Source organism: Schistocerca nitens, chromosome 5, assembly GCF_023898315.1.
Source record: "Schistocerca nitens isolate TAMUIC-IGC-003100 chromosome 5, iqSchNite1.1, whole genome shotgun sequence".
NCBI lineage: Eukaryota > Metazoa > Arthropoda > Insecta > Orthoptera > Acrididae > Schistocerca > Schistocerca nitens.
The window spans coordinates 640,227,915-640,253,269 of NC_064618.1; the positions used below are offsets into that span (position 1 = coordinate 640,227,915).

The 25,355-nt window shown below is 45.0% G+C and overlaps 1 protein-coding gene across 2 annotated transcripts in view; it reads right to left on the minus strand.

Moving 5' to 3' along the window:
• Positions 1-25,355, minus strand: part of LOC126259551 (acidic mammalian chitinase-like) — a 52,060-nt gene that overhangs the window by 5,566 nt on the left and 21,139 nt on the right. For both annotated transcript variants that reach the window (XM_049956437.1, XM_049956436.1), the window contains exons 3-7: positions 23,592-23,686; positions 23,372-23,503; positions 13,734-13,861; positions 13,512-13,638; positions 13,193-13,378 (exon numbers count right to left, since the gene is read on the minus strand). In XM_049956437.1, the coding sequence (XP_049812394.1) occupies positions 13,193-13,378; positions 13,512-13,638; positions 13,734-13,861; positions 23,372-23,503; positions 23,592-23,686 (668 nt within the window). The remainder of the gene's footprint in view (positions 1-13,192; positions 13,379-13,511; positions 13,639-13,733; positions 13,862-23,371; positions 23,504-23,591; positions 23,687-25,355) is intronic.

Here is a 25,355-nt window from a genome sequence, read left to right on the forward strand (position 1 = left end):
TAAGAATATTTGTTAGCTGGTTAGGAATGTTGCAAGAACCTGTTCTATTTGATAAGAGCTTGCAACCAGGGACCGACAGAGCAGTTAACAGCCTGTTAAGTGAATTCAGCAAATTAAGGAAGAGAATCGGTCATTACGAACCGAGATTTGCGTCATAGCCTTGTAAGACGTGTGTATTTCTATTGTCTATTGTCAAACTACAATTTATGAAAGATATTTATATTTTGTTAATAGGATTAAGTAGGAATAATTAACATTTGTCATTTTGAAAATAATTGTGGTAGCAGGGAATGTCTGCACCAAAGTATTGTTGGCAGGAGAGACCGCACATTGATATAATTTTAAAAAGGGCAGGAGAGACGGCGTATGGATACATTTTAAGAAAAGAGCGGGAAAGACCGCGCATTGATACATTTTGTAATGGTAGCAGGGATTGTCTGCACCAGAAAGTATTGCTGGTGGGAGAGACCGCACTTTAGTGTTCGTAGGAAGTCAGTAGCAAGCGAGATGTGAAGGGAGTCGGTAACAGGTCAGAAGCGAGAGGTTGAGAGGAGCGGTGTGTCTGCCAGCCACCAGCTATGATTTACAAGAGGTAATAAACGGATGTACAGAGACATCAGCTAACTATTATCATAAGAGGAACTAATATTATTGAATTAGTTTTTTGAGAAATTCATTACTACTGAAGGTATGTTTACGCAATGCTATTTGTAAGATTATTGTAAAAAGTAAGTCCCATTTGAACGTTTGTAAAATCATATCATTACCAACAGCAAATATTTGAAGAATCGTTTTCAGAATATAATTAATTTTTGCCACCAATATTGTATTTCTGTGTATAATCCATCCCAAAAACCATCGACGTAAAACTTTGCAAAATTTTATTGTTGTCAAGAAAAAGTTTTAACTGTGAATTACGTAACTTCAGTCAAATTAATTAAAGAATAACGTCAGCTTTGCTATTAAAGAATAACGTTAGCTTTGATAATAAATGCAGCCACTAATTATGACAGCCCACCAGCAGCTAATAGAGTATAGTAAAACAGAGTAAGTGTATTCATGTTGCAGTTCGATGTAGCAGTCAGATGGCGATCCAGTAACATTAAAAAAGGTAAGGAACAGTTTTGGGTTATTGCAGGTAACGACGGAGGGCCACGACGACGACGCATTCTATGTTTCGTCGAAATAATCAAAAAAAATGGTTCAAATGGCTCTGAGCACTATGGGACTCAACTGCTGTGGTCATAAGTCCCCTAGAACTTAGAACTACTTAAACCTAACTAACCTAAGGACATCACACACATCCATGCCCGAGGCAGGATTCGAACCTGCGACCGTAGCGGTCGTGCGGATCCAGACTGTAGCGCCTTTAACCGCTCGGCTACTCCGACCGGCTCGAAATAATCGGCAAATCACTTTTGATAAGCGGCTTTTAAATTTGTATGCAAAGATTGCACTTATTATTATTGAGAATTAATTTCAAAGGGGAGATTTCATTTGTTATTATTAAGCAAGAGATAGAAATCCTAAGGGAAGGTTCCATAGGTTATTGTAGAAGGGAAGGTTGCGTAACAAAAGAGATATAGAGGAGACGGGAAGGTTTCAACCTCGCGCTAGCTTCCATTAAATGCTCCAGCTCTTGTCATGAATTGATCACTGGAATTGAAGGCATTCACAGTAATAGCACTCGATTTCATTATCACGATAGTGTAGAGAATCTGCGTCCTAGATGTTCCAGCACAGTCTATGAACTAGCCGAAGATCTACTCAAAATTATGGTCTTCACCAGACGAATCTCATGCAGCTCGCCGCCTACTATCTACTAATGGAGAAACTGACTGTCGTCTGAGAACGCCACATCGCAGAGTGCTGCCAGCACCTAACTTCAACGTGGAGGCCAGCAACACGGCCATCTTGGGTCCGTGTTTCTGCTCAACACTCATACGCCTTCGGGTGGTGAAACCTACCAGGGGTAGGGAGGAGATCAGCCGACGACACGACATCGCAGATGGGTCATCAAGGATCATAGTAGGATTCGGAATGGGACCGAGCACGTTCCGCAGCCGGCGCGAGGACCACTTCACGCTGGCCAGCAGCCGCCGCGCCGACAGCGTCGCTGACCCGACATCGAGAGTGGAAACGCTGAGCTGACTCGACGAGCGTCAGCTAGAATCCAACACGCAGCTGACTTAGCAACAGCCAAGGAAACTGCAGGAGAACAACGACTTGTAAACACTGTGAATAAATAACTGAACCCTAATAATGTTGTATTAGTGTTGTTAGACTTCAAGGCTTCCCAACAAGGGTCCTTTAATACACTACTGGCCATTAAAATTGCTACACCAAGAAGAAATGCAGATGACAAACGGGTATTCATTGGACAAATATGTTATACTAGAACTGACATGCGATTACATTTTCACGCAGTTTGGGTGCATAGATCCTGAGAAATCAGTACCCAGAACAACCACATCTGGCCGTAATAACGGCCTTGATACGCCTGGGCATTGAGTCAAACGGAGCTTGGATGGCGTGTACAGGAACAGCTGCCCATTCATCAAGAGTAGTGACTGGCGTATTGTGACAGCCAGTTGCTCGGCCACCATTGACCAGAAGTTTTCAATTGGTGAGAGATCTGGAGAATGTGCTGGCCAGGGCAGCAGTCGAACATTTTCTGTATCCAGAACAAGCGGTCGTGCATTATCCTGCTGAAATGTAGGGTTTCGCAGGGATCGAATGAAGGGTAGAGCCACGGGTCGTAATACATCTGAAATGTAACGTCCACTGTTCAAAGTGCCATCAATGCGAACAAGAGGTGACCGAGACATGTAACCAATGGCACCCCATACCATCACGCCGGGTGATACGCTTGTATGGCGATGACGAATAAACGCTTCCAATGTGTGTTCACAGCGATGTCGCCAAACACGGATGTGACCGTCATGATGCTGTAAACGGAACCTGGATTCATCCGAAAAATGACGTTTTGCCATTCGTACACCCAGGTTCCTCGTTGAGTACACCATCGCAGGCGGTCCTGTCTGTGATGCAGCGTCAATGGGAAACGGCAGCCATGGTCTCCGAGCTGACAGTCCATGCTACTGCAAACGTCGTCGAACTGTTGGTGCAGATGGTTGTCGTCTTGCAAACGTTCCCATTTGTTGATTCAGGGATCGAGACGTGGCTGCACGATCCGTTACAGCCATGCAGATAAGATGCCTGTCATCTCGACTGCTAGTGATACGAGGCCGTTGGGATCCAGCACGGCGTTCCGTATTACCCTCCTGATCCACCGATTCCATATTCTGCTAACAGTCATTGGATCTCGACCAACGCGAGCAACAATGTCGCGATACGATAAACCGCAGTCGCGCTAGGCTACAATCCGACCATTATCAAAAAAAGTCGGAAACGTGATGGTACACATTTCTCCTCCTTACACGAGGCACCACAACAACGTTTCACCAGACATCGCCGGTCAACTGCGGTTTGTGTATGAGAAATCGGTTGGAAACGTTCCTCATGTCAGCACGTTGTAGGTGTCGCCACCGGAGCCAACCTTGTGTGAATGCTCTGAAAAGCTAATCATTTGCATATCACAGCAACTTCTTCCTGTCGGTTAAATTTCGCGTCTGTAGCACGTCATCTTCGTGGTGTAGCAATTTCAATGGTCAGCAGTGTAATAAAAATATCGTGTGGCGAGGGCCTCCCGTCGGGTAAACCGGTCGCCTGGCGCAAGTCATTTGAGATGACGCCACTTCGGAGACTTGCGTGTCGATCAGGATGATATGATGATGAAGACATCACAAACACTCGGTCCCCGAGCGGACAAAATCTCCGACTCAGCCGGTAATCGAACCCGGGTCCCTCGCATGGCATTCTGCCGCACCTGACCACTCAGCTGTGGGGGCGGACAAACAAGTGTCCTGACTTCACGCAAAAACGTCTCCGCTCAGCCCTTTGTATTATTTTGTGTTTCCCGTCACGAAATCGCTCCTCACCTAGAAATAGCAGGGAGTGACGTCACAAACCTCGTACAGTGGCCCGTCAACGTTAACTAAGTCGTCCCGTGTACCGACGGCTGAAGGTCAGTTGTTTCGTTATGAGTGACGTATTACTGTCGACATAAGGTCACCAGAAAAAATATTAATCGGCCCCTTAAATGTATTCACTGGTCGCTTTGGAGCGCTGTACACGGTACAGAACTGGTACCAGGCGGTCACGTGACCCTCCCGCCACTGACGTTCGTCATGTGAGTGAACTGGTGTCTGCGTGCCAGTCGCTCGAATGGAATCAGCGCAGCAAATAGGGTTGACAAGGAGGCATGGCAGAATGGCAGAAAGCAGCTGTCGTGTTTGGATATATCCATGACCACAATGTGTAAGTAGGCCGTTTAGGATTTTATTTTGGTAACGCCACGTAGCGCTCTGTATGAAAATCACTGACTGTGCTGTGTGCAGGCTGTAGCTGGTTTGCATTGTTGTAATTTTCGCTATTGTAGCGTTGGGCAGTTGGACGTGAACAGCGCGTAGCGGTGCGCAGTTGGAGGTCAGCCGCCAGCAGTGGCGGATGTGGGGAAGAGAGATGGCAGAATTTTGAGACCGGACGATCTGGACGTGTGTCCGTCAGAGAAAGGAAATTTGTAAGACTGGTTGTCATGAACTGGTATTTATATTATGACTTTTGAACACTATTAAGGTAAATACACTCCTGGAAATTGAAATAAGAACACCGTGAATTCATTGTCCCAGGAAGGGGAAACTTTATTGACACATTCCTGGGGTCAGATACATCACATGATCACACTGACAGAACCACAGGCACATAGACACAGGCAACAGAGCATGCACAATGTCGGCACTAGTACAGTGTATATCCACCTTTCGCAGCAATGCAGGCTGCTATTCTCCCATGGAGACGATCGTAGAGATGCTGGATGTAGTCCTGTGGAACGGCTTGCCATGCCATTTCCACCTGGCGCCTCAGTTGGACCAGCGTTCGTGCTGGACGTGCAAACCGCGTGAGACGACGCTTCATCCAGTCCCAAACATGCTCAATGGGGGACAGATCCGGAGATCTTGCTGGCCAGGGTAGTTGACTTACACCTTCTAGAGCATGTTGGGTGGCAAGGGGTACATGCGGACGTGCATTGTCCTGTTGGAACAGCACGTTCCCTTGCCGGTCTAGGAATGGTAGAACGATGGGTTCGATGACGGTTTGGATGTACCGTGCACTATTCAGTGTCCCCTCGACGATCACCAGTGGTGTACGGCCAGTGTACGAGATCGCTCCCCACACCATGATGCCGAGTGTTGGCCCTGTGTGCCTCGGTCGTATGCAGTCCTGATTGTGGCGCTCACCTGCACGGCGCCAAACACGCATACGACCATCATTGGCACCAAGGCAGAAGCGACTCTCATCGCTGAAGACGACACGTCTCCATTCGTCCCTCCATTCACGCCTGTCGCGACACCACTAGAGGCGGGCTGCACGATGTTGGGGCGTGAGCGGAAGACGGCCTAACGGTGTGCGGGACCGTAGCCCAGCTTCATGGAGACGGTTGCGAATGGTCCTCGCCGATACCCCAGGAGCAACAGTGTCCCTAATTTGCTGGGAAGTGGCGGTGCGGTCCCCTACGGCACTGCGTAGGATCCTACGGTCTTGGCGTGCATCCGTGCGTCGCTGCGGTCCGGTCCCAGGTCGACGGGCACGTGCACCTTCCGCCGACCACTGGCGACAACATCGATGTACTGTGGAGACCTCACGCCCCACGTGTTGAGCAATTCGGCGGTACGTCCACCCGGCCTCCCGCATGCCCACTGTACGCCCTCGCTCAAAGTCCGTCAACTGCACATACGGTTCACGTCCACGCTGTCGCGGCATGCTACCAGTGTTAAAGACTGCGATGGAGCTCCGTATGCCACGGCAAACTGGCTGACACTGACGGCGGCGGTGCACAAATGCTGCGCAGCTAGCGCCATTCGACGGCCAACACCGCGGTTCCTGGTGTGTCCGCTGTGCCGTGCGTGTGATCATTGCTTGTACAGCCCTCTCGCAGTGTCCGGAGCAAGTATGGTGGGTCTGACACACCGGTGTCAATTTGTTCTTTTTTCCATTTCCAGGAGTGTACATTGTTTGTTCTCTATCAAAATCTGTCATTTGCTAACTATGCCTATCAGTAGTTAGTGCCTTCAGTAGTTAGAATCTTTTACTTAGCTGGCAGTATTGGCGCTCAATGTATTGCAGTAGTTTGAGTAACGAATATTTTTGTGAGGTAAGTGATTCATGAAAAGTATAGGTTATTGTTAGTCAGGACGAGGCTTTTGTAGGGATTATTGAAAGTCAGATTGCGTTGCGCTAAAAAAAAAAAAATAAATAAATAAAAATAAAAAAATATTGTATGTCAGTTTACTGTTGATCAGAATAAGTAAAGAGAGAAATGTTTGAGTACGTTCAGTTTTGCTCAGCTGTTTGAAAATCAAATAACGTAAGAGGTTTATCAGCCTAGTAATTTATAATTTTCCAAAGGGGACTTCTCAAATGGAACGAAGTTATATGGTTTGTTGGTGTATGAACGTGGAGTGTCCAACAAGTCTACGAGGAATGCTGTACCAATCGGTGTAAGAACAACGGTCGTTGAAACATCCTAACCACCAGGCAGCTGGGACGAGTGTGAAGCATTCTAAACGACGATCGGTTTCAAATCCGACAGTAATCGCTGCTGTCGATGAATGCAGGTCCACCTCAACCAGTTTCCGAGCGATAGAACTGGTAATCGAATTGCAGCAGCAACGGACATTTGGAGCTTGGCACACTGCAAGACACCATTGCTTACAGCGATACATAAAGATGCACGTGTTAAAATTACCAAAAAACGCAGAAATTGTACAGCAGCTAACTGGAGCCGTATAGTGTGGTCAAATGGCGTTATCAAAGCTGGAGTTGTTGTTACACGGTATTAACGTCACGTATCCTCGTGTGCCTGATTTTTTCTAAGAGGTGTGCTTATTGTTGTGGCAGGGCAAATATACACGGCGATACAAAAGTTATCTCCCACATGACAATAGGGTGAACCAGAACTCCCACAAGAAACTTTCACATGTGTTAGTATGGATGGAAACAAGAACAAAATGTCTAGAAAAATATGGGCTCTAAAATCCATGCCCTAAGAGCTATGAGTACTTCTTCGTTTTCGATATTGTGAAACAAATCTCTTATACCGGGAGGTTTTAATTAAACTTCCCCTATTTAATACGTTATAACACGGTAACTAATTACCGTACGAGGACCAAACTTCGTAGCATTAATGTCAAGGACATGTGGAAGAGAAATAATGCCAGGATTGCCACAAGTTCTGGAAATCAGGGAATATCAGGGAATTTCAAACGTGTCAGGGAAATATCAGGGAAATTAAAAAAAACACTGGAAAAAGTCTGGTTTTTATAGCAGTAGATGAAATGGTTCGTTCACTATGCCATGCATCGTCGCTGGCTGGGCGCAGCTGAGAAGTGCACCGCTTCCCTACTCCCTCATTCTTACTGCTTCTCCCCTTGCTACCACTCACCACACCTTGCAGGCAGTGTTGCCACAACTTCTTGCCGCTGGCATAACAGCTGCCGAGAACAGCCAGGGCGGCGTGAGGAATGGTTTGTTCGAATCTGATTCTCAGAGACTGTTGACGCAGCGGCCGCAGACGGCGGTCATGTGTGCGTGAGTTGTGTCTGAGTGATTGTGTGAATGTGTGTGTGCTCTTGTTTTCTGACAAAGGCTAGGGCTGAAAATTTAGTTCTGAGAGTGTGATTGTCTTTTCAGCGTGCCTGTCTGAGGCTCAGCGATCATCTTTGCGGTGAGTTGCTAATTATCCTCATTAGTATTCATTCTCAGAGTACTTCTGTTGCATGGATTGATCACCGAGATCTCATTTCATCAACATGTTGTTTGTGACACGTGAATAACTGGCCGCACGAGTGGATTTCCGCAACGGGCAAAAATCGCAGACCATTTCTGCGGGTATCTCTAACGTATCGGGCCTGCCGATATGAAACCCGTCGTTTCCCACTAAGGTGCAGGCCCTGCCCGTCGGATCTAGTCTCACTGATTTGCCTGCATGCCGGGTCTGTTCGTGTGTGGCATAATGCGACGGATTTTCATGGTCCCAGGACCGAGGTGGACCTCGACAAGGGGACGATGGATTTAAGGAATTGCGACTGTCTCACAGCAAGTACATCGTACAGCGCGGCGTTTTATAGACTTTTTATTTATTGTAGTACATTTTGGTACTTCGTAATTAATTTATATATTAGAAAGTGTGCTTGATAAGAAGAAGAAAAATGTGCAGTCGCTGGCGGTTTGTATGCTATGTACTCATATATTTCTCGAAAGAAAAATCACACAATACCTTTAAAATAATAGATACAACACAGTGGGAAATAACCATTTTATTGGCGGTCACCTATAGTGTTGATTTACCCAACTCTTCCCTGTCTTACACGCTTCTTTCAAGAGGTCTACTTTTTTCTGAGGTTATTTGTGAAATCAGTGAAGGTATTTTAAACCTGTCTTGTGACTCCAAGGAAATGCGTATTTTTGTCACTAGATGTCTTCGTTTCATTGAAATGAAATAACAACAGTGGTCTTAATGAAACACATGTACCATTTGGCTTGCTTTCTCCACCTGAAAACAGATCATTACAAAAGATGGTGTTGATGTTAGTACTTAAGATTTTTGCTGACACGGGGGAGAAGTACGGAAGTCCTCACATTTTTTTGTCAACTTATGTCTTTATTTGCCCTTGAGATCTCAAAATTTGTCGGGGAAAAATGCTAAACTTGTCTATAAATCAGGGAAACATCAGGAAATTTCACTTGGAAAAACTTGTGGCAACCCTGAACGCAGAATCAATTCAATTGAAACACTTTTAATGTGCTGCTACGGTACACCATACCATTACATATCGGTTCCGTTACTGCTACAAAAGGGGCTCAATATGGCGCCCATCAGTGTCCAGAAGAGGCTGAAAGCGCAGGAATGCTTTCTGCACAGCAGAACGAAGCATGTCCGTAGGTATGCTGGCTACCTTTCTTGATATGCTGCGCTTCACATCAGCACATGTGTGAATGTTCCTCTGGTAAACCCTGTCTCCACAACCAGAAATCACAGGGAGTGAGAGCAAGTGAGCGTGCGGGCCGAGCATTTCGAAACGATCGGCTGATAATTCGATCGTTTCCGAATGTGTTTCAGAGAAGCAGGTGAACTTCACGAGCGATGTGTGGTGGGGCCTCATCTTGCATGAAAACTGTTGAGTTCAGTGCGTCTCTCTCCTATAGGACGGATATGACATGCTGGCGAAGCATATCGCAGTAACGCTGGTCACTCGCACTGCACGTCTTTGGTCCCTGAGCGCCAAACTGTTCAAATAAGAATGGAAGAAAGATGAACGTGGCCACGAAGCCACACCATGCGGTGACACGTTCATCATGCAGAGGAACTTTATGCACAGTGACTGGAGTTGAAGATCCCCACACTTGGCAATTCTGTGTGTTCACATTACCCTTAAGAGAAAAATGAGCTTCGTCTGTCCATAGGACGCTCCAGGACCAGCCCTCGTTAAGGGGCTCCGGAACGCCCTATACTTGCAATGTTAAAATAACGCTTATAAATTACATCTTTCCTCACAAAGTATTTGAGGTAGGAAGTTGAACTTTTTACAGATTATGTATTGGAATATGGGCTACAACTTAACACAGGGATTTTACAAAATTTTAGTTCAGTTATTAAAGATGATTTTTTTTTCAATTGTAATGAAAATTCACAACATTTTTTTGCAATTTTTTATTTATATATTCAAAAATATACAGTTTTTTGGAAAAAGGCTGTGTTAAATTATGCAGAAGGTACTGTGTAACATTTACTGAAAGTTTGAAACAAATATGTTTGGAAGATCCTTAGAAAACATGTAATTAGTATGAGAAAATAAAAGTTTTGGGAATCGAGCGACAAAGATTGGATTAACATTTTAGTGCATTCCAGGTCCATAGGATGGATTATCTTCATCCTCTGCAAACTCCTCCTCCAGCTTCCTCTTGTTCCTCCTCCTGTTTACTCTTGCTTGTATTTCTAGACTCTTTACAGCCCTGTCTGCAGCCCGAAGGTGTTCCTTGTCTAAAGCAAGCATCGCTCGTACCATGTTAGAACCTATCTTCATTCCCATATTTCTAAATACCTTTGGCTTTCCAACATTTCTCCTTTTCTTAAAAGCCTTCGGAGGATTTCTAATAACTTTACTTTTACTCATTATTATACTTCAACAAAACAGAGACTCAAAAACAGAATTAATTACGAATATTTTCGAGATAACGACAGAGTAAATGAACATGAAACAATCGACAATCACACCAGCGATATATATTGAACCATCACAGGTTAGCCACAACACATACTTTATCTCACATCACTAAAATGTACCTGATGAACACGGACGTTAATAATACCACCATTTGACAGCAGTTTAACAGCGCCACAGTGGGTCACGCCCATGTAGAACACATTTCAAAAAAAATTTAAAAATAGTTGTAGTCTTCGGAATTGAATAAATTATATATCTATTAAAAGGTAATAGTCTGCAGATTCAGAAAACGCAAAAAAGTAAAAATTGAACTTTTCATGATTTTGAGCCTTTCCGGAGCCCCTTAACTCCAGTCCCTGTGAGAAATTGGAGAGCGAAGTCAAGACTTCGTTGTGCGTCCTGTGGTGCAAGCTGTTGTACGATATGGATCTTGTACGGATACCATTTGAGAATGGTTCGAAGCGCCTTCCGTACAGTGGGCCACGGAATATTCAACAGTCGTGGCACAGCACGCGCACTGCCTGACGATCGGGAATTGCACGCAGCCTTGTCTGCCATAGGAACAACGATTTCTTCAGCCACCTGTGGTGCGACCGGCTGTCGGCCTTTTCTCGGAGCGGCGCCCAGTTCTCCAATTGATTCGAACTTCTTCATCATGCTCCGCAAAGCAGATGGAGAAAGAGAACCCTTCCGTAATGCTTTCAGCCGGCGATATTCTCGAAGTGCAGCTGCAGCATTACTGTTGTTTTGATAATAGAGCTTCAACAATAATGCTCTGCTCTTTTCGTCCAAGCTGCTGTTGATACGCTCAACGAGTGCAATGCGATGGTCAGGAGTGTGAGACTATGAATCATGATGACTGATCACGGCACCTGGTGGCCATAGTTGGAACTGGACGGTGGCGCTGTGACGCATCGAAATCATGCACTCCGTACTCTGGACATTAATGCTAGCCGTACGTTAATTAGTTTCCGTGTTATAACGTGTTAAACAGAGAAAGTTTAATTATAACTACCTAGTACTACAAGCTCTAGTTTTCCATATTTTGAGAAATGGCAGTAAGGAGCAAAACACGATAAAATGTCCGGCAAACTTGGGCTTTAAAATTCATTCCTGTACCTTACGAGCTATGAACACTTCGTTTTCTATACTGTGAAACGCGTGTCTTATACTGTACAAGTGTCCAAACTTCTTAAGGTATGCATTTTAGAGCTCTAGATTACTAGACTTTTTTATTTGTTTTGCTCTATAGCACCACCTCTCTAAATATGGAAAGCAAGGAGTGTGCAGTAGAAGAGATTTGTTTCACAGTATCGAAGATGAATTGCTCACAGTTCTTAATGTAAGCATTTTAGAGCCCATGTTTACTAGACATTTATTTCTTTTTTTGGTCCATACTACCACCTTTGAAAGTTTGTCGATGGAGTTCTGATTCACGTCATTTGTCCTATGGGACCCTGTATATATAAGCAAACAGATTTCCGCTGAGAGCTATATCTTTAAGTGTAACTGCTTTTGTTGATAATCAATAATCACTCTCGGCCTTTTGTCGCCTGTAGCGTAGCCCACGTCCGCTCTCGTACCCCCCTCTGCCAGGTTTCGAGACAAAGTTTCGTTGTGAAAACTATTATAAGCATCTCGCATTGAAATCCGCGCTAAATTTCGAGCTTCTGCAAAAGATCGCCGCTCTCGGAGATTTTGCGTTCGTTTAAATTTGGCCACAGTCTTCTGACCCGTTTTATGTACCATGGTGCATCAGTTCCGTGGGTTGTTAATTTATTTGGTATAAATGTCTCAACTGCTGTCGATACTATTTCTTTGAATTCGAGCCTTACAAGCTTTTCAGACTGTTTCGGAAAACCCTGTACAGTACCGCTGTTGCAGCCTCAGACGGGGGGGCATTCTGGACGGACCGACCAAAGTGTAATCCTCGGGCAATGATGTCATATGGACGCGATGTGTGTATGTAAGCGTGCGGGGAAAGGCGGGCGGGGGAGGGGGTGCGGGATTGGGGTGAGGGTTAAGAGGGGGCGTGTGGTTGGTATACCGGTCTTCCGGCCGTTGTCAGCTTTGCAGACCTTAGAACCGCCATGTCTCATTCCAGCAGGTCCTCTGTTGGCATCACGAGGTTGTTTGGAGCTTGTTCCAGTCCTCCCACCAGAGAGAAATCCTTCACATTATCGGGAATCCAACCCATGTTCTCTGCACAGCACTCAGCTACTACGGAGGCAGACAAATGGCGGACGTGCTGGATCGATAACCGTTAAACTTGGACGAGAGACTCTTGAAGAAACGAAAGAATTTTGCTTTCTCGAAAGCTGATTAGATAAAGGAAGATGCGATAAAGACATAGCAGCAAGGATTACACAAGGGAAAAGGGCTTCCTGTGAAAAGAAACAGCTGCTGACCTCAGAAAAGGATTACTGAAAAGCTATGTTTTGCGGACATTTCTGTATGCGAAACGAGGACACCGATGAAGTCAGGAATGAAGAAATTGGAAGCCTTTGAAATGGGGTATTACAGGAAACAGATTGAAGGTCAAATTGATTGATAGAGTGTGGAAAGAAGAAATGCTGCAACGAGTCATTGAGATGAAATATCTAGCAGGAAAATGAACAGGTAGAATGACTGGACAGATATCATGACATGCGCCACTGCTGAAAATTGTAGTTCAGGAGTGGTGGAGCGACTGTTGACAATACAGGATGCAACTGCTTTGTAGAAACGCCAATGACAGCTGGAATGGATAACTACATTAAACATTTCAGGTGATGGATGAACAAAACAACAACATTGAAAAAGCCGCCTGAGGACAGCAAGCCAGTAATATGTAAGTGTTGCAGTACCTCATTGTAGCCCATCATGCCAGCCTCCTTGGTGTACGGTCCAGCGGTGCCGGGTCCATTTGTCGGAGCCCCGACGCCGGTGTGGGCGGTGCTGGCCAGAGTGAACGTCCTCCCGTAGGTCCCCATGCCCAGAACAAGTTTTGAGGGGTCTGCGCCATTCTGGATCCAGTAGCGCACGCTGGAGTCCTGGGGGCCACACAGAAGTAAGAAGTGAGCGGCCATTGTCCTCCCTGCTTCGCTTTGGGAGTCTCCAGTTACGGATTGGAGTAGGAGGGCAGGGCGTTGAGGGCGGCGGGGGAAGGGGGCAGCAGTCACTCACCACGTTCAGCTGCCTCTCAGCCTCCGTCTTGTCAGCAGAGCTGGCGTACAGCGGGGAGTTTTGACCAGTCTTGTTGTCCCACGATCCGTGAAGGTCGTATGCCATCAAGTTGATGAAGTCCAGGTATCTGTCGAAGGTTAAGTGATGAACATGTTTCGCTACTGTCTCCATGCTGATAGTGGAAATATGGGTACACTTATGTGACTCGTCGTTTCAACTTACCTACATAATTGGGGTACATCGTAAGCAGTCCCAACTAGGTAACGACCAACACCCACTGCAGCCGTCAGCAGGTAACCGTGTTTATCAAATTCTCTTCTCAGCTCCTTGAGCAGTTCAACAAACGCCACCTGAAACAGAATTTTCCAATGCGTCATTTCTCCTGTATCCGTAAGCTCGCGGTGTGGATTATCCGACCTGTGGATAATATGTGCACACTTCAACGATTTTTGAAAAAATAAAAAAGTAAGTCTGAAGCATTCTGTTCTAATCAGAACGAATATTTTCTTCAAAACATTTATTATCACGAAGAGGTAGATGACGAAAATATTCGCGAGTGGGTAAATAGCGATGCCTATGAGCCGGGATATGAGCAGGTGCAGTGAACGTGGTGTGGACGGCAGAGAAGAGAGCGAAGCCCAGGTGATCGAGATGCTATTATCACGCACACTGAAATGCATTGCCCTGTTGTTAGAGTATTCAGATGAGATTCGTTTGACGATAGCAATGGTTTGACTCTCCAAAAAATGAGAACCATCGTCGTGAAAAAACTGAATGGAAAAAAGAAAAAATGGACGATCCTTTTTCTCAAAAGTAAACTGAAATCGGTGTGTGAACTGAAATGCAGTGTCATTTTGCAAATAAATTTTCAATTTCCAGCGAGCAACGCGTAAGTAATGCAATGCGCTTCCAAATGTGTCATGCAGCACGCTTTGTGAATGCAGTAAACAAGAGCAGCAGTTTCCAGGGACAGGCAGATTCAGTAAGTGACATGTCGCATGTTTTGTGAATACAGTAAGTAGCTGTTTCCAGTGACAGGCTGATTCAAAGGATTGCGCACACACTGAAGGAGCTGATAGAGTACTCGAAATACAACAACTCTGGAACAGGACCTTGTGGTCTTGGAAGTACTTCTCAGGCAGTGAAAGTTTTGGAATGTCAGGAAGAACAAGGACAGTCAATGCACACTTGCCGAAGTCGAGCAACTGTTAGAGGGTATCTGACGTAACATGCGTCATCATATGTGGATACAACTAGACGGAGCTCGGGCATCCTGCTTTTCTGTGCAAGTAGGTGATGTTCTCACAAGGGAACCTCCCCATCGCACACCCCTCAGATTTAGTTATAAGTTGGCACAGTGGGTAGGCCTTGAAAAACTGAACACAGATCAACCAAGAAAACAGGAAGAAGTTGTGTGGAACTATGAAAAAAATTAGCAAAATATACAAATTGAGCAGTCGATGTGCAACATAGGCAACACAAAGACGCTATGAGATCAGGTGCGCCGCGGTCCCGTGGTTAGCGTGAGCAGCTGTGGAACGGGTTCAAGTCTCCCTCGAGTGAAAATTTTAATTTCTTTATTTTCGCAGTTATGATCTGTCCGTTCGTTCATTGACGTCACTGTTCACTGTAATAAGTTTAGTGTCTGTGTTTTGCGACCGCACCGCATAACCGAGCGATTAGTAGACGAAAGGACGTGCCTCTCCTATGGGAACCGAAAACATTTCATCGCAAGGTCATAGGTCAACCGATTCCTCCACAGGAAAACACGTCTGATATATTCTATACGACACTGGTGACGGCATGTGCGTCACATGACAGGAATTTGTTGTCGACCCACCTAACTTGTACACTTGGCGAATAGGTAAAAAGATTCTTCTACCTTGCCCGATTTAGGTTTCCTTGTGGATGTGATAATCACTCCCAAAAAAACGATGAAAACATAAGAGTTTGTCACATAAACTGCAACAAATGAATGCAACAGTTTCACAGTCGCACAGTTATCCCTGTGCTCTGTCAAAACGTATGTTTTTAACGTTTTCAAATTTTTCCGTGTGTAGACCGCCAAATCCTTCATATGTCCAAACAAATCTGAACATGTCCTGGAATTTTGGAGAGCGAATTTGATTATGTGTGAGTGCCTGAACTTTGATAATTGTCTGAAAATAAAAAATTAAACTTACAACTCGAGGGTAGACTTGAACCAAGGACCTCTCGTTCTGCAGCTGCTCACGCTAACCACGAGACTACTGCGCTCCTGAGCTCAGACTATCCTTGATGTTGCGTATCTTCAGCATGAACTACTCAGTTTGTATATTTTGCTTATTTTTTTCATAGTTCCACAAAACTTCTTCCTGTTTTCTCGATTGCTCTGTGTTCAGTTTTTCAAGGCCTACCCACTGTGCCAACTTATAACTAAATCTGAGGCGGGTGCGATGGGGAGGTTCCCTTGTCAGTACCACATATTCCAGGCGTTGGCTCTGAGCACTATGGGACTTAACATATGAGGTCATCAGTCCCCTAGAACTTAGAACTACTTAAACCTAACTAACCTAAGGACATCACACACATCCATACCCGAGGCAGGATTCGAACCTGCGGCCGTAGAGGTCGCGCGGTTCCAGACTGAAGCGCCTAGAACCGCTCGGCCACAACGGCCGACCCAGGCGTTGAACCAGAAGGGGAAGACCACATGCATATGGCCACCGAGCTCTCCTTATGTAACGAGGGTTTTCTTTTTTTTTTCCTGTATCAGAACCCTCGTGTACGTGACACCAGTTCCCAACGAAGGAACAATTCTTTCCAGAATACTTGCAGCGTCTGAAGAGGTTGGTGCGACTCCTAGTGGACTTGGAAGACTTGGAAAATTGCCCTAGAGGTTTCTAATAGGATATTATGCCTGTACTGAATGCGATGATCGTCATTTTGAACACCTTCTGTAATGTACAACATCAATGAGTAAACACTGAACATCTTTGTCGTACTTAAGTAGCGCGTGCATCGACTGTCGTTGTTGTTCTTCACATTCCAAAGCTTTCTCAGCTTCAGGATTACTTCCAAGACCACAAGTTCCCATTCCAAAGTGGTTGTATTTCGATTCCGCCATCAGCTACATGTGTTTGTGCGCCACCTTTTGAATCATCTATATACGGGGTGATTCCGTCATGATGTTACAAACTCTCAAGGGTGATGGAGAAGGGTAAGCGAAAATCGTTTTAATATCTCTGACAGTGGATTCATGTACCTGTACTATTGTCACTGCGACTTCACGACAGGCAGCTTTCAGGGGCGCAAGTATGCACATAAACAAGAAAAAATTATCTAGTAAACATGGGCTGAAAAGTGCATACCTCGGAAGCTATGGGCATTTGGTCAGTAGAACACATGTGTTTCACAGTAGCGAAGATGAGCAAGTGCTCACAAATCGTAACGCATGAATTTTAGAGCCCATGTTACCTGACAGTTTTTTGCTGTTTGGTCGATGCTACCACCTCTAAAGTAGCCTATCCTGCAATCTTAGCAACAACAGTAATGGAACATGTATTCCACTGTCATAGGTATCAGAACGATTTTCGCTTATAACTTTAGACTAGGTCTTCTGGAACTGCGTCACTTACGTCAATTTCATATATTTACCCCTCCTCCATTATCCCTGAAAGTCTATAATACCAATATGCTGCCGATATGGTTGCACTATCGGTCGGAGGATGGCATTCACGTATCGTACAGCCGTTACAGCGCCTTCCATGAGCACTGGCGGTGTACGTCAATTCCACATAATGCCACCCCAAAACAGCAGGGAACCTCCACCTTGCAGCACTCGCTGGACAGTGTATCTAAGGCGTTCAGCCTGACCGGGTTGCCTCCAAACTCGTCTCCGACGGTTGTCTGGTTGAAGGCATATGCGACATTCGTCGGTGAAGAGAACGTGAGGCCAGTCCTGAGAGGTCCAGTCGGCATTTTGTTGGGCCCATCTGTACCACGCTGCATGGTGTCGTAGTTGCAACGATGGACCTCTCCATGGACGTCGGGAGTTAAGTTGCGCATCACGCAGCCTATTGCGCACAGTTCGAGTCGTAACACGACGTCCTGTGGCTGCACGAAAAGCATTATTCAACATGGTGGCGTTGTTGTCAGGGCTTCTCCGAGCCATAACCCGTAGGTAGCGGTCATCCACTGCAGTAGTAGCCCTTGGGCGGCCTGAGCGACGCATGTCATCGATAGTTCCTGTCTCTATGTATCTCCTCTATGTCCGAACTACATCGCTTTGGTTCACTCCGAGACGCCTGGACACTTCCCTTTTTGAGAGCCCTTCTTGGCACAAAGTAACCATGCGGACGCGATCGAACCGCGGTATTGACTGTTTAGCCATGGTGGAACTACAGACAACACGAGCCGTGTACCTCCTTCCTGGTGGAATGACTGGAACTGACTGGCTGTCGGACCACCTCCGTCTAATAGGCGCTACTCATGCAAGGGTGTTTACATCTTTGGGCGGGTTTAGTGAGATCTCTGAACAGTCAAAGGGACTGTGTCTGTGATACAGTATCCACAGTCAACGTCTATCTTCAGGAGTTCTGGGAACCGGGGTGATGCAAAACTATTTTGATGTGTGTAGTAGTTAGGTTACAGTATATGTCGAGATTCATTGCAGTTTAGCTCAGCGCGTCATTTCTTTTGAAAATCATTATTCGAGCAAGTAGAAACTGTAAAAATATAAGAACTTCAAATCGGTAGAACTACTACAACCACGAGAGTTTTACATCTGTTTCAATGGCTCACTGGATAGGCTGACGGTTTATGAACGTAAAGGACGAGCGTTCGAATCTAAATGGAGTTAATTGTCATTTTTTTCAGTTAGACCTGTGCTGGTAATATTTTAGACTTTAATTTGCTACAAATTGTGCAGTTGTAGGCTTTTTTAGGGTCTACATTATTTCAAAAGATTCCATTTATAATAGTGTAATCTTTAAACAGACATGGTAAAAATATTGAAAAGTGTTTTTTTTAATTACTTCGACCGCCACCTGCTGTGGCTATAGTTTTCATTAGAGAAACGTATTAGCTGATTGTCATACGTCATAGGTCTGCTTCAAATTGACTGATATGAATGTTCGCGACCCAACCATTGCTCTCTTTGAAAACGCTGTTAGTGCGTTTGAGGCAGGACGTCGTTATGGTGCTGATGCTTCCACAGGAAGGAGATGGATTAGACGATTTAGAGATAATGGTGAGGTAGTGAGGCGTCTAATACCTGGAAGACCACGAGCCTCCACATGGAGATAAGATGGCCAATTGGCCAGGCGGGCCCAGAATGGTCCTTTGTAAATGATCCGGGAACTAAGGAGAACTTCACATTTCCCGGGCTCTCCGAGAACTGCTCTCAGAAGATTAAAGGACCATGGAATCAGGTCCCGTCGTGCTCTTATCAAAGAACCGTTGTCTGACGAACGAGCCGTGGATAGACTATCAGCTGTGAGTTCCTGGGAAGATGTCGACTTGAGTCCACAAGCAGAGGTCCTGATCTTGTTTACCGCACAGAAGGGAAATGATATGACGCGCGCTTTGTGGCCACATGCGCTAGAGGCGGACGCGTAAGTGTGAAATGCTAGGGGCTGGATGTCTTACACGTGTGCAGGAACTTGAGAACGTATCCAAGACAAGTTCAATTCAGAATGCTATGAACGTTTCCTTGAGAATGTAATCATCCCTGGAGCTCGATTCTGGTACTCCGAAGGTACCAACATGATAATCATCCATCACACACTAGCATTAGGATTCAGAACTGGTTTCAAAAGAGGGAGAATGTTATTCAGTGCCTTCCGTGGCCTCGAAAGTTGAACTGATCTCAGTTCCATAGAGCACGTATAAGCTCAACTTAAGAAGACTCTGCGGGACAATTGGCTAGACCTTCCTCCGGGAACTGTGTGTGAATGCTCTATGGGTTTTGGTACATTGTTCTTGGAAGAGAATTGCCATGGACGAGGAATTTTTCCATACACTTGTCAGTTCTATGCCTCGAAGGATCCAAACTGTTCTTGATGCCAGTGGCATGTGGGTAAAATACTGATGCTATAGGTAGTCTACCATTCATTTTATTTTATTTCATGATAGAGGACATCAAACGGAATAACCCCTTCAGAGTACCAGAAGACCATTGCCATGACTGAGGGTGCGGTTTTGAACTTTTTCTTTGGAGGTGGCGTAGTGTGGCGCCATTCCGTTTCGTTTCCGGTTCGAAGAGATGAACCCACGATCCATCGATCACCTCGAATGAGCACACGTTCCGTCAGTGCAGGAGTCACAGCTGTGTGCGGCCGACCGGGAGGTGGAACAGGTTCGCGCGACGTTGTTGCGATAATGACAGACGCCTCGCCCAACGAGTCACCGTGCTTTTGTTCACCGTCAGGTCTCCGTAGACATTCTGCAAGCATTTATGAATATCAATAACGGCTCTCTGCTTGGAACGCACTTCCGTCATAGACGCCATTTTGAAGGCTGCATATAACGCAGCCACCTATCGAAACTTTATGAAACTACTGGCGGCTGAAGTGGGAATGTTCCACGATGTCCTACAACAAATTACCCATTACTTAAACAGAAATTGGCTGAGAAAAAAATGTTTACATTACTTATTGAATGTATCTCCTGAATTATACGCAAACTATAAATTATACGCTTAATGGCACAAATTACTGAACAGTGCGTTTCAACTTCCTAGAGTGTTTCTACAGCTACATGGACGGACGGCTCTATAAAGACAGCTAATGAAAGAGCGGTATTTGCATTCCCGCGTCTAAGCTCTACTTTCATACAACTGATTGCGCTCCCCAGTGAGACTTCCAGCTGTTCTCCAAAAGGCACAGATTTATAGCACACAGAAAAAAAAGTCCTAAGGGATTGCTACCAAGTACGTAGACTACATATTTTATTAAGAAATATAATCTGCTGGTAACAGACATCAAGAAATAAATTAAATAGTTTGGGAAGAAGGTAAAACTGGTGCACGTCGAGGGACTTGTTGGCACTGAATATAACTAAACAGTCAATGATCTAGTGAAGATGGTCAATAAAAGAGCTCACGTAAAAAGTATGTAAACTACCACCAGTAGACGTAGGCCGTTTCATACGGAGGAGTGAGATGCCAATGGAAATCAAAAATCAAATCTTAAAACCAGTAAGCAGAACATTGTGGACAAATATAGCCTTGGTACTACACAGCTGAAGTGAGTAAAAAATATAACTTCCAGCTTATCATCTAAGCCCATATTTTTATAGTGATCTTCAGTCCAAAAGCTACTCTATCCTGTGCAAGTGTCTTCATCTTTCGATAACTACTGCAACCTATATCTAGTTGAACCTGCTTACTACATTCATGCCTTGGTCTCTTCCTCTACAATTTTTACCCCCTCCCACTTCCCTTCATTACAAAATTAACGATCCCTTCATGCCTGAGGACGTCTCTTATCAACCAATATGTTCTTTTAGTCACTTTGTGCCTTAAATTTCTTTTTTCCGCAATTCATTTCTGTATCTCCTCATTAGTTATGCGATCTACTTGTCCAATCTTCCGCATTCTTTACTACTACCATAGTCCAAAAGTTTCTATTCTCTTCTTGTCTTAACTGTTTATCGTGCACGTTTCACGGAACCCAAAAAATGGGATGTTTTTGGCTGATATCTCTGTCTTGCACTAAGCAAATGATAAATTAAATAAACACGAGAAATTAAAAAAAGGTGATAGATCGGTCGTCTTAGAGGCGACTTTCTATCGCTGAGAGGATGATGAGTCTGGTGTTCTGCAAGAGGACGTCGTACACCGATGCCACAGTGCCATTAGAGTCCAGTTAAGAAGACAGGTTCTTTTCATTTTGATTCGGACAACCAACCACTGCATAGTACAGTTCAGATTAAAAACTAAACTGAAACTAGACTCCGTCCGAGCAGGTCTCTAAAGGCCCAACGATACCGACTGACCGCTGTGTCGTCGCCGTGCGGGATTAGCCTAATAGCCGGCAGGGTAGCTCAGCGTGTTCGGTCAGAGAGCTGGTAGGCCTCTGTAATAAAAAAACTGAGTGGAAGGATCAACAAAAAGAAAAAAACGGATGTCATGTGACGTCCGCAACGACCAAACGCGACGATCAACAACGAACAAAGTGAAAAAAAAGAAAAAGAAAAGAAAAAAAGTGGTCTAGGGCGCTGCAGTCATGGACTGTGCGGCTGATCCCGGCGGAGGTACGAGTCCTCCCTCGGGCATGGGTGTGAATGTTTGTCCTTAGGATAATTTAGGTTAAGTAGTGTGTAAGCTGAGCGACTGATGAGCTTAGCAGTTAACTACCATAAGATTTCACACACATTTGAACTTTTTTTTTTTTTGCTGTGCCGTCCTCAGCCCACAGGCGTCACTGGATGGGGCTGTGGGGGGGGGGGGGGGGGCATGTCGTCAACTGGGGCAGGAGATTTTCTCAGCTCAGGCACTGGGTGTTGTGTTGTCCTCATCATCATCTCATCCCCATCTCCGACGCGCAAGTAGCCCAATGTGGCGTCGAATGCAATAAGTACTTGCCCTCGGCGGCCGAACTTCCCCGAATGGGGGACTCCCGACCCACAATGCCGTACATTCATTTCTTTTTTTTTTTTTTTTTGACTGGAGCCGCTACTTCTCAATCAAGTAGCTCCTCAATTAGCCTCACAAGAGCACCTCGCTCCCCAACAGCGCTTGGAAGACCCGAATGGTCACCTATCCAAGTACTACTTGCAGAACGTAACTTCGGCGATCTGACGGGAACCGGTATCACGACTGCGGCAAGGCTGCTGGGATGTTGACGAGAGTAAGCTTAACTTGTAGATATCAATTAATGTACAGTAAAAACTTCCTACATTAACATTATTTATTAAGCCATATAATTTTCACTCGGAGTAATATCTCTAACTTTCCGGAGCGGGAAGGAGCGCCTGGTCCCCGTCACGAATCCACCCGGCGGACTTGTGTCGAAGTCCGGTGAGCCGGCCAGTCTGTGGATGGTTTTTAGGCGGATTTCCGTCTGCCTCGGCGAATGCTGGTTCCCCTTATTCCGCCTCAGCTACACTATGTCGACGATTGCTGCGCAAACAAGTTCTCCACGTACGTGTACACCACTATTACTCTACCACGAAAACATAGGCGTTGAATTTCAAATGTGTGTGAAATCTTATGGGACTTAACTGCTAAGGTCATCAGTCCCTAAGCTTACACACTACTTAATCTAAATTATCCTAAGGACGAACACACACACCCATGCCCGAGGGAGGACTCGAACCTCCCCCGGGACCAGCCGTACGTCCATGACTGCAGCGCCTTTGACCGCTCGGCTAATCCCGCGCGGCCATAGGGGTTACACTCGTCTGGTGTGAGACGTTCCTTGGGGGGGGGGGGGGGTCCACCAGGGACCGAACCGCACAATAACCCTGGGTTCAGTGTGGGGCGGTGGAGGGGTGAAGTGGACTGCGGTAGTCGTCGTGGGGGACGGAGCCTCTCCGTCTTTCCTAGGTCCCCAGTTAGCATACAATACAATACAATACAATACCTCTAACTAATTTTGTCATCTTTTACTGACCTCAATATGTTTATTTTAAGGCTGAGTATAACACATATGTACAAGGCAGTTAGACGATTTCTATACTCTACTGTGACGAGTTTACAACTGCGATTATTTTCGGAGGAGAGAAATGTGGTAGTTTTGAAATTTTGCATAGGTGAATCAGCACTGAAATTCTATCTTGTCATTTATGGAAGCAGCAACATAGATATTTAGTCAGACCAGACCTCTGTACGGTTTCCGTACAGAAGAGCGCACTCGTCGGTGCAGGCAGTGACTCACCTTGTCTCCCGGGGAACCGCCGCGGTGCCCTGGGTATTCCCAGTCCAAGTCGAGACCGTCAAACCCGTAAGTCCTCAAGAACTGAACCGCACACTGCACGAAATGAGCCCTCAGCGAGGGGTCGTTCACTACCTGTGCGGGGTAGAAGCAGACGTGGTAATGTCGTTAGAAGAAAACAAAAGAAGCGACTGATTTGTGCAGCATTCTATGTGTCACTTACAGCTGAGATCGTAGCAGAGCTTTCATTCCAACCTCCAAGGGCGATGAGAGTTTTCGTCTTGGCCGATTTGAGAGCATTGAAACGCTTAAATCCGTCTAGTGGAAAAAGGAAAAGATAAGAATCATATCTTGTACATCTTATTGTAAAAGTAAAGTCATTCACTACAGCTATGAAATAAAATCACAGAGAATATAATATTGGGCATCCTACGTGAGTAGAGAAGAAAAATTTGATGCTTACCTTTTCCTCGCGTCTAGCACCAAGAACAATGCCAACAGGCTTCCCCCCGTCAAAGAAGGATCAATGCTACCAATTCACCTTTCCAAACATCACATTCATTTACCCTAAACTATGGCTATTTCCTTTGATTCGAGATGTCAATTTTAGACCGGTCTCTCCCAGATAATGTTTACGTGGAATTTACTGAATCGTTTTGCACAAATGGGCTAGCTTTATGTTTTGTAAAAAACGCTGTTCACCGAGTTTTGTACTCTCAGAAATATCCCACGTCCTATTAACCTAGTATACCAACAAAAAATAATAAACAGAATAGAAAATCATAAGTTCTTAGGTGCATATATTGATGGAAACTTAAATTTTGAAAATCATATCGTATACCTGCTAAAACGTTTAGGTTTGGATACTTTTGCTATAGCAATAATTGCCAACTTTGGAGCTATAGAATTCAGTAAGTTAACACATGTTGCATATTTTCATTCAGTGGTGTATCCTAGGATAATATCCCAGGGCAACTCCTTTCTTAGGCAAAAAGTATTCCTTACACAAAAGAAAGTAATCAGAATGTGTGTGGAATTCACACATATGCATTCTGCAAGTAGCAGATAGGAATATTAACCACAGCCTCAAAGTACATTTATTCACTTATGAGTAACAGAGGTATTCTCAAGTACAACACTAGAAGGAAAAATTATCTGCGTTTTCCTTTAATGAATCTGCATTTAGCACAAGAGGGTGTGAAATGTGCACCTATAAGACTCTTTGACAACCTTACCATGCACAGAAAACGTCTGGCAGATAGCAAATTTAGTTTAGAGGTATTTCTTCTTAATACGGAAGTGGAAGTCAGTATAAAGGCAGGGTTGCTACGAAAGTAGCAGTACAACTTCTGTAGCATACTGGATTGACTTTATCCTGAAAGCAGTAGATATGTATAAGAAATAAACAATTATGACGGAATTACATAGTTTATTTGATAACACCATTAACAAAATAAGGCGCTTGCATTTCCTGGGTGGAAGTTGGTATAAAGGCACTCACCGTCCTATTGTTTATCGCATTGTTAGAACTTTGTCCAACCTCAAAAATTGTCTTCAGTATTGATTTTGTTAGGGTTTTTAGTTCTTGTAGTGAAATTGTCGCCCACTCTTCTCATATCGTACTTTTCAGCTCTCATACGGCTTCAAATTGCCTTCCATTGCGATAACACCTTGCAAATATTACCCAAAAGTTTACTATGGGGTTCATGTCTGGGCTACATGCAGGCCAGGGCAAGACATCGGTATCTTCATCTTCAAACCAGTTTTGGTTGTAGCAGAAACATACACAGATGCCTGATAACGACATGATTATTAGAATAGATGCACCAAAATACACTCCTGGAAATGGAAAAAAGAACACATTGACACCGGTGTGTCAGACCCACCATACTTGCCCCGGACACTGCAATGATCACACGCACGGCACAGCGGACACACCAGGAACCGCGGTGTTGGCCGTCGAATGGCGCTAGCTGCGCAGCATTTG